Consider the following 10,721-nt stretch of genomic DNA (forward strand, 5'->3'; position numbering starts at 1 on the left):
CAAATCTACGATTAATTTCTCGCCGCACCAAAGAAGAGTATAGGTACTTTTTTTTCTTTGTATTCAAAGTTTGTATTTAAATATTTCATATTTGTATTCAAAGTTTTAAGTTAGATACTAATATAGTGATTTTTTGATGCAGTTGTGGACCATCCAAGAATTGGGATGTAAATCCAGAAGATTTTGACTTGGAGGGAGAACATAATTTACATACTCTCAACATGGACTACCTCGATCCTGTTCTTCCTTCTAATTCAGACGATGAGGCAGATTTATGATAAGTTTTGTTGTTTATCACACTCACAAGCTTCTTTATGTGTTATATTTTGGTAAGTTTGTGTTGTTAAGAATTGCTTTTTTTTTGCTTTAAAATTTACAATCTTTATGTGTTAATTCATTGTTATATATATAATTATAATATTTAAAATATATATATTTATAATATATATTTTTTAATATATATATATATATATATATATAGCCGAGTCCCCGTGTCCAAATTTTTTGGAATTGCGCCGCACCCGTGTCGCACCCGCACCCGCACCCGCACCCGCACCCGCACCCGCACCCATGTGACATAGCTAAAGATAGAATTATATGTATATTTTACATATATAATAGGTAGATACATATACATATATTATATATATGTATATGTATTACCTTATATATGTAAAATATATATACGAAGTTACAAGTTTGGATTACATATTTTAACACCCCCCCTCAAACTTAGGGCAGGATGACCGATAGTTTGCCAAGAAGGAAGTTGAACCGTGGAGCACACAAGGCTTTGGTAAAGAAGTCCGCCAACTGATATTCGGACGTAACATAAGGAAGATCAATGACTCCTCGGAGATATGCTTCGCGAACATAGTGACAGTCCATTTCAATGTGTTTGGTCCGCTCATGGAATGTGTGGTTTTTCGCAATGTAGATTGCGCTCTTGTTGTCGCACACAGCTTGGTAGACCCTTCAATTGTGACTCCCATGTCTTGAAGCAGTTGATGAATCCAAACAATCTCCATGGTAGTAGTTGCCATGGCACAATATTCAGCTTCTGTTGAGGAGAGTGACACCTTTTGTTGCTTCTTGCATCTCCATGAAATCAGCGAGTCACCTAAAAATACACAAAATCCAGTGGTGGAGTGACGGTTATTTGGGTCACCTCCCCAATCAGAATCAGTATAAGCAATTAATTTTAAATCGGAAGAAGAAGATAGAAAAACTCCCTTATTTAGAGTACCCTTTATGTATCTTACGACTCGTAAGATGGCACTCATGTGAACGGATGTAGGCGCATGCTGAAACTGACTTGCAGTGTGGACTGCATGGGATATATCTGGTCTGATAATACTTAGATACATCAGAGATCCTACAAGCTGTCTGTAGGGTGTAGGATCCAAAAGTGGAACCCCATCATCAATTTTCATCTTTGCTCCTACAACCGCAGGAGTTTCGCAAAGCTTCTCATCCGTAATACCTGACCTATCAATGATCTCAGAGGCAAGCTTAGTTTGAGATAAAAAATATTCTCTAAGAGAGTATGCTACTTCAATTCCCAAAAAATAAGTTAGAAAACCCAAGTCAGACATTTCAAATTTATCCTTCAAGATAAATTTTATACTCTTAACCCCGTTAGAGTCACTCCCAGTGATGAGCATGTCATCAACATACAAAAGTAAAATTACAATTCCTGCATTGGATTTTCTAACAAATAGAGCAGTGTCAGTGAAACAAGAGGAAAAGCCATTTTCAATCATAACAGAATTAAATCTATCATACCAAGCCTTGGGGGCTTGTTTTAGACCATAGAGTGCTTTTTGAAGACGAAGCACCTTTCCCTCAGGAGCCTCCATTCCAGGAGGAGCATCCATTTAAACTTCTTCACTTAAATCACCATTTAAAAAGGCATTTTTAACATCCATTTGATAGATGTTCCACTTGTTGATAGAGGCAACGGTTATTAGGCATCGAACAGTGACCATACGGGCTACAGGAGCAAAAGTTTCTTCATAGTCAATACCATATTCTTGACTATATCCTTTTGCAACCAAGCGAGCTTTATACCTTTCAAGGGATCCATCACTTTTAGTTTTTACTTTAAAAACCCATCTGCATCCTATTGTTTTCTTACCTTTAGGAAGATGTTGAAACTCCCAAGTTTTGGCTCTTCTCAGGGCCTCAAGTTCATTGTCCATGGCATTAATCCATTCAGGGCATCTACGTGCTTCTTCAAAATTTCTAGGTTCTATATAAGAGTGGATGGCACTAAGGCAGGCTCTATATCTTGGTGAGAAAGAGTCATAGGAAATGAACCTAGAAGGAGGCCTTCTACTTCTCTCAGTTCTACGAGGGATCACTTCATTCTGAGAGGCACTGGGACTGGCATCATTATATCTGTCAAGAGCACTCCTAAAGTTGTTTTGATCTCTATGAGAGTAGGTGATAGGGTTTCTAGGTAATTCAATAGGTTGATGTGACGAAGGAGATAAGGAGATGTTTTCCTCGGTTTCAAGTTCATTTGGGTTACTTTGATCTGACTCATTATCACTAGTATCATCGTCCTTATTCAATAAATCAAATAAAAAAGAATAATCCATATTTTCATTATGGGGGTCACAACGTTCAAACCCACTAACATTTTCCAAAAAACTCACGTTTCTGGAAACATACAATTTATCACTTTTGATATCATAACAACGAAACCCCTTTTGGGTTTCAGAATAGCCAAGAAAGGTACAAGGAATGGCTTTTGGAGAAAGTTTGTCATTCTTATTAGTAAGAACAAAACACTTACACCCAAAGACCCTTAACCTGCTATAATCAGGTTCCTTATCATACAGTTTTTCAAAGGGAGAAATTTTGTTTAAATTTTTTGATGGAAGTCGGTTTATGAGATAGACAGAGGTAAGGGCTGCCTCAGCCCAAAGATTTTTTGGAATGTTTTGAGAAATGAGCAAAGTCCTAGTGGTTTCAATGATGTGCCTGTGCTTTCGTTCGGCTAACCCATTTTGTTGCGGGGTTTTCGGACATGATTTTTGGTGAAGAATTCCAAAATTTTCAAGATAACTCTTAAATTCATTTGAGAGGTATTCTCCTCCAGAGTCAAACCTAAAGATTTTTAAACATCCATTGAATTGATTTGAAATCATCATGTGAAAGCTTTTAAAGGTTGAAAAAACCTCATGTTTATGTTTAAGGAAATAGATCCAACAAAACCTAGTATAGTCATCCACAAAGATCACATAATATGAAAAACCTCCTTTTGACATTACCGGAGCCGGTCCCCATACATCGGAATGGACAATTTCAAATGGTTTTGTCGTAAACATGGATCTTTGAGGAAAAGGCAAACATTTCATTTTCCCAAGAATGCATTCATTACACAAAAAGTCACTTTTACAAAGATGTTTAACAAAAGGCAAATACGAGATTTTAACAATATTGGGATGACCCAATCTCTTATGCCATACATGAATGTCTTTGTTTTGGACGACGTTGCAAAATTGACTCTTGGGAACTTGAAGAAAATCTACGTAGTAGAGGTCTCCTCTTCTAGAGCCTTCCCCAATCAATCTCCCGGACTGGCGATCCTGTATCCAACATTTATTAGAAGAAAATTTTATATCGCAACCATGGTCCGAGAGTTGGGAAACGGAAAGAAGATTTAGGTTGAGGTTTGGGATAAAACGAATTTTTGGAACAAAGAAGTCTTGTTTTTCAAAATTACCTATTCCTTTAATCTCAAGAGATGTACCGTCCGCGGTTGATACAAAAGATGGAAAAGCAGTTTTAGAAAAGTTTGAAAGAGTGCAATAACTAGGGGTCATGTGAAAGGATGCCCCGGAATCTAAAAGCCAAGATGTCTTACTGGGGGAAGAGGATGACATAGCGGCTCCGGAAGTACCTCCCTTGAGAAGAGGTTGTAGGGCTTCCACGATTTGTTGAAGAGAAAGAGACTCACTTGATAAAGAGGGTCGTTCTTCAACTTGAGATGCCATAGCCGTTGCAATCAATTTCTTTCATTTAGGACACAAGGGTTTGATATGTCCGGGTTCTTTACAATGATAGCAAGTTACTTTGCTATAATCTTTTTTGCCATACCGATCATTTCCTCCTTGACCTTGATTCTTGAAATGAGGAGGTCTATAGGTTCTCATGTTATTTCCCGGTCTTGACACGGCATTAGCCATTTCACCATCTTCTTGAGTAGAGGAAGTAACAAGAATGCTAGGATTATTTTTGCCAATCCCCATACGGGTTTCTTCACCACTTAGCTTGGTGATAACATCTTCGAGTGAGGGGGATGTGAAGGCGGAGAGAAGAGAGGACCGGACTTGTTCAAATTCGGGTCTAAGGCCATTTAAAAAATTGAAGAACCGGTCTTCTTCAAGTTGTTTGTGCCTTAATTCGATTGCCTCACCACTCCATTTAGGTTCAAAAATAGCGAGCTCGTCCCAAATAGAGGATAATTCGGCAAAATACTCCCGAATGGTCATGTCATTTTGTTGGAGAGTCAAAGCCCTCTTTTGGAGAAAGTACTTGTGGGATAGATCTCTTGAGGTGTACATTTTCTCAAGATATATCCAAGCTTCGGAAGCCCTTTTAAATTTGATGATGTTGGCATTTATCTTGGTCTCAACGGATGAGAAAATCCAAGATAAGATCTTGAAGTTTTTCATTTCCCAATCATCATGTTTCTTAGAATACTCTTCAAGGGCCTTTTGTCTTTCATCCCCTTCAAGGATCTTAATATCCCCTCCTTCAACAATGGTAATCTTGGGTTCCGGTTCCGGTATGGATCCATGAACGTAACCCCAAAGCCCCTTTCCTTTAATATGGGCTTCCATATTACCGGCCCAAACGTGATAGTTTGAGCCATTAAGCTTAAACCCAAGAGAGAAATGAGAGTCTTTTTCGCCCATTAGAGAGGAAAGAATGCAAGAGATAGTATGTACCTTAATTACTTTTTGCGTCTTTCTTGACAAAAGAGACTCCTAAAATATTGCTCGAAGAAGATGATCCTCTTTGATTTCAAAAAACTTGAAGGCACGCTTCCCGAGGAATGCAAAAGAAGGCGAATCGCAATTCTTCTTCTTCAACGAGGCTCTGATACCATGTAAAAGTATCTTCAACAAGATACTTTAGCCGATAACGCAACAACCTTAAGAATAAATGTGTGAACATACACACCCAAGAACACTTGTGCACAACGAACACAACACACCGAATCACAAATGTGCACTTGCACCCATAAGTTTCATAAACACTAAAGAGGTTGGGCTATAATCCCAAATCTCTTCTTACAAATACAATGGAGAGAGCCCATATTTATAGGGCTAAAGGAGACCTTGGAAGGGGCTCCACATAGTCGTTGGAGCCCCTCCAACGGTCACAAATGTGACCGTTGGAGGGGTCCAACGACTAGTGTGTTGGGCCCCTCCCAAGGTAGGTACAACTCATTTATTGAAAGAAAAAGGAAAAATAAAAATGGGAAAAGAAATTACAAGACATATTCGAAAAAGAATATGTGTAAAAAAGACTAAACTACCCCTAAGACTAAAGATAGAATTATATGTATATTTTACATATATAATAGGTAGATACATATACATATATTATATATATGTATATGTATTACCTTATATATGTAAAATATATATACGAAGTTACAAGTTTGGATTACATATTTTAACAGGATACACGATCACAACCCCCCAAATTTTCTGGGGTGGATTCACAATGACTCCTTACCCTGAAATTTCTCTTTGAGGACCCCAGCAATTCAGCTGTGGTTTGTAATAACTTGTATCTGTGAAAATGTCTATGATAAGACAATACACATACGAACACAAAAAATATAGAAAAGATGTGCACGAAGGCACTCTCACAACACTTGAACAAAGTACGCAAAAGCGTAAAAATAATAAACATGCACTATGGCATGTATTTCATAGAAATAACCGAATGCTTGAGACTCTCAAGCTTAGGGAAAGCAAGAGGGGAACACCCCTATTTATACAAGAAGAAGGAGGTGCAAGGGGGCTCCCAAAGGAGTCGTTGGGGAGCCCCCAACGGTCACATTTGTGACCGTTGGGGGCCCAACGACTCTATTGGGGGACCCCCAATGCACCTTTTTGAAAAAGGTAAAAAGAATAAAAAATAAAAATAAAAAAGGTACAAAAAATAAAAAGGAAAAAAATACAGCATATTCCAAATGGAATATGCGCAAGAGGTGAAATTACAATTATACCCTTATCGGGTAATAAAAAAGAAAAATATATAAATATATATATTTATATAAATAGAGATACATATAAATATTATATGTATATGTATCTCTATGTATATAAGTATATATATTTATATTTACATCAATGAATTTAGGAGATACATTTTAACAGTATCATCTTCACGTCTGTTTGTTCAAGGCTTCAAACTGTTTAGGAATGGGGAGTTCATGAATTTATGTAAAAGTTAGAAGCCAGAAAATAGATGTGCACTGGGAAGTTATTGAACTAATAATTCTGAGGTCCCATGACCATTTTAAAGTAGATAACGTTCAAAGTATTGAGAAGCTCTTTTACTGCTGTTGCAGTGGGACACCACTGTCTACATTCATACATATGAACGCATTTGCATGCCATTGTGTGTATATTGTTGTATAGTCACAAATATTGGTCTCGGCCTCAGCTATATCTCGGCAAGGCAATTTCTCGCGATAATATAGGTTTAGTTAATAAATCTTGGGGAAAACTCGTTGCTGAAAAAAATATAAAAATAGTAGAAATAAGTAAGGAAAATAACATGATTAGATAATAAAATATACATATAATTAAAGGAATAAGTAAAAAATATAAAAGAAAGAAGAAAAACATAGTTAAGTTACAAAAAAGAAATAAAAAAGTAAAAGGTAACTCATAATATTGTGATATTATCGCGGTTGATATTTTCAAAATGTTGTAATATTTTTCCTTTAATATCGTCTTATGAATTTACAGCTATATTATCGCTATATTTTCAGAATATCACATATATTTGTGACTATGGTTGTACCACACAGAGGCACATGTAACATGCATGTGTCTGTGTACAAGATGCATTTATTTTGTAAGATGAAAGTGCTAGTGAATGGGCATGGTATCGTAGAAATAGAAGATATGCATTCCTAGAAAACAAATGCTTGTCTTCAAAAAAAGGAACAAGAAAACAAGAGCTGGTTAAAAGTTTGTCCAGCACCAGCTCTGGATGTTATCTACCATGTATATTGAGTTTTGTAGCTGAGCCAACATCTTGATTGCATCCATTTAGAATACCAATCAACACATCAATATCTTTCGTATTACTATTTTCTAGTTGCCCTGGTATTTTCCATGCTAATAGATGCTTGAATTGACCATCCAGCATCGTAATGTCTTTTCTCCTAAAAAACATGTTTGTTAGACTTTCACTATTAAATTTATCTACACATGCTTGCATATTATTAATACTTGTTTTTTCTGGGTTAAAAAAGGTGAAAGTGGTGCTGAAATAGTGGAGAGGTTAAAGCGAGATCTAATTCCTACTCTTCTAAATGGACTTGTATACTGGCCAATGTGTGATTTTATCACTTTCAAGTTTATCCCTGTCCGTCTACAGGTGAGTTGTCTGACTCTTTGTTTCTGACTTCTTTTTTTCAATTAATTTCTCTGAATCTGTTTCCATGGTATTATCTGATTTTATTGTTGTCGTGTTGTTGTAGCCCTTGGTAAGCAATTCTTTTGCATTTGTTTGGACGGTTTACCTCACATATATGGCTAATCTCAAGAAAGCAAGTGCAAACAAGAATCTAGCTAATTGATCCAAGGCTCACAAGTCTCATACTTCAAGGATATTCTTCTTATTGTCCTGTTAGGTTTTTGGAAAGGTTACTCTTTTATTCAACCCCTGCTCATCTTCCACTTGGATTATGATTCACTTTCTTTATGAATGGACAAATTGGTCGATGTCCGAAAGATAGGCAGTTGAGAAGAGCTGTTGATTTGAGAGGATTTGTTGAGAAGTGTTACAAGTATTCTGCCATTCTATTCTTGCAAATTGTATAACCTGAACAGTTCCATTACTCTGCCATTATGTTTCTCATTGTATACTTCTGCTAAAACCACACTTCCATTACTCAATCAATTACAAGATTTTATGCCTTTTGGATCTAGCTGTTGATTTGTTGCTTTGGTGATGCTCTTTAATTGTGTGAGAGAGAGAGAGAGACGTTCAGGGCATAGTTTTGGGTGTTTACTTATCAGAACATACAAATGTTTTCACTATAACTTGGCATAAAACATGTATTAGATTAGGCAAATTTCATGTTTACATGTGTTTTCAGAGCAATCAAAATCAACTGTTCTTATTGTCTCGTCAATTTGATTTGATTCAAAGCATGGTTTTAGTGAATAAGCGATGATCAACACATCTGCAGGTTTAGATTACCCAAAATTGAAACTATACTTCTTGTAAGTGTTAGGTTATATATATATATATATATATATATATATATATATATATATATATATATATATAGAGAGAGAGAGAGAGAGAGAGAGAGAGAGAGAGAGAGAGTCTCAAGTAGGCGGATAATGGTTTTAGTACCTGTAGTCGTCCATATAATGCTTTTCAATTTCATAACCTTGAATGCCAGTGGATAAAGTTTGGAGTCTCAACTGAGGCTAAATAGGTCCACAAAGATTCATATGGTTTTAAAGAAAATAAGGTACTTTTCAGTATACAAAATGATTTACTAAAATGACTAGAAGCAACTAGATATTTTGAAAAATCTTAGATAGCTCTTTTTCTTATCATTGGAGTCCCACTCCATAGAGTCATTGGGGCCCCAACAACTCTACGAAAGGGAGCTCCCAATGGTCTCCACCTCTACTGTTTGTATATAAATAGGGGAGTTATCCTTCCTATTTCTCTAATTCCTTTTTCACATCTTTTCAATAATATTTCATTTTTATTAGCTTTTGGCATTGTTCTTTAGTGGACTTTTGTTTATGCACTTGTGTGCTTGTCTATCTTTTTTGTAATTGTCCATTCTTGGACTTATTTGTGCTTTTGCACTTCATTATTTGTAATTTCGCATAATTCATTACATGATATCAAAGCTCATTGGGTTCTCTTGATCTTGGAAGTATTACTTGTGGAGATTGAAGATCGTGACAAATGTGCTATCACTTTTTTCATCATGGAGCATGAATCAAGGGTGGAGCTCTCATTCAAACTCAATTCTCTTGAACCACCATTAAAGCTTACCAAGGTTGAAGAAGGTATTAAGAAATTAGAGATGATCATGTTAACTTTATCAATGAACATCAAATAAAGATAGATGATTGAGAAAGTAACCATGCCAAAAATTTGGCATGATTTATGAACAATGTTAACATAAAAATATGTGCCAACATTTCTATGTTTAGAAGAGTCAATGAAGCTTGGTTCTTTCTTAAGGGTACGTATACTCAAAAGGATCTTGCTGAACAATATTTTTGTCAAGACAAAATTAGATCCATTAAGCAAATGGACATATGTGTTTAGGATTATTTTAACATTCTGTCCTCTCTTTGTGATGAATTAACACTTTTTGAGCCAAAATGGGTGGCTCTCGAAGATGTTGAGATTAGAAGAGAACAAATTGAGAAGGAATATTTTTTTAAATTCCTTTATGATCTACAATTGAAATTTGAACAAGGTCTTCTCTTCTTCATAGAGCTAAAGTTGTGCCTCTTAAAGATACTCTTGTCGAGGTATGTCAAGAAAAACTCATCTTGGCATGACCAATAAAACTGATAATGTTTTGGCCGTTGCTAGGTCAGGTTCCAATATAAAGGTCTATAATCCTCCCCACTTTGTAAAATAAAATAACTATAGTAATGGGTCCAACTATAATAGTGGATATAGGAAGTGTGCTATTTGCCACTATTGTAATGAACCAAGACACATTAGACTGGTATATCCAAAGCTTAAAGGTAAAATTGCTTTTGTTGAAGAAAATCATACCTAAGAAAGAAAAAGCAAGCAAAAAATGAAGGAGATATTAAAGACACACTTAACCGAATATCGAAGGCACTTCAACAACTTATCAAATCATCATCTACTTTGAGTGTTGCCATTGCATCTTCTTCATCTTCTCTTGGTATGTAGATTCTTGATTCGAGTGCTTTCTTTCACATGACACCTCATAAGAATACTCTTTTCGAAGTTTGCACTAATTTTACTTCATCTTATATTTCAACGATGACCGATGAAACTTCTTTAAAAATATATAGTATTGGAACACTTGACTCAAAAAATTTTCAAAAATTTCTTGTTCAAAAAATAAGGGTGATTCTAAAATTTAATTTAATTTTTTTTACGTCTCTCAAATTTCTGATCATGGTTGCAAATTTTTTTCTCATATAAAGATTACACCGTGTAGGATCTCCAGTCAGAGAAGCTGATTAGGCAAGGCCATATGAGAGGCGATCTTTACTTTATGATTTTTTTGTCTCTTCCACCCAAGTCATTTTGTTCATGATAAAAACATTGATACTTGACATAAGAGACTTGGGCATCCTAGTTTTTCAAAGATGCCGTTTTTTTCTTTTTTGAAAATATATGTAATGAAAAAGATATCTTATAAAGATTGCATTTTTGAAAAAATGAAAGTTATTCTCTTCCTCAAAGAACTTTTATTTATACTCGGCCTT

The 10,721-nt window shown here is 35.6% G+C and overlaps 1 protein-coding gene across 1 annotated transcript in view; it reads left to right on the forward strand.

Moving 5' to 3' along the window:
- The window catches only part of LOC149838916 (protein SYM1-like), a 28,930-nt gene extending 20,740 nt beyond the window's left edge, over positions 1-8,190 (forward strand). The window contains exons 3-4 of the mRNA XM_090008344.1: positions 7,517-7,641; positions 7,745-8,190. Coding sequence (XP_089864470.1) covers positions 7,517-7,641; positions 7,745-7,843 — 224 coding nt within the window. The 3' untranslated portion in view covers positions 7,844-8,190. The remainder of the gene's footprint in view (positions 1-7,516; positions 7,642-7,744) is intronic.
- The last annotated feature ends 2,531 nt before the right edge of the window (positions 8,191-10,721 follow it).

Source organism: Nuphar pumila, chromosome 5 (genome assembly GCF_984573655.1).
Source record: "Nuphar pumila chromosome 5, dmNupPumi1.hap1.1, whole genome shotgun sequence".
NCBI classification, from domain to species: Eukaryota; Viridiplantae; Streptophyta; class Magnoliopsida; order Nymphaeales; family Nymphaeaceae; genus Nuphar; species Nuphar pumila.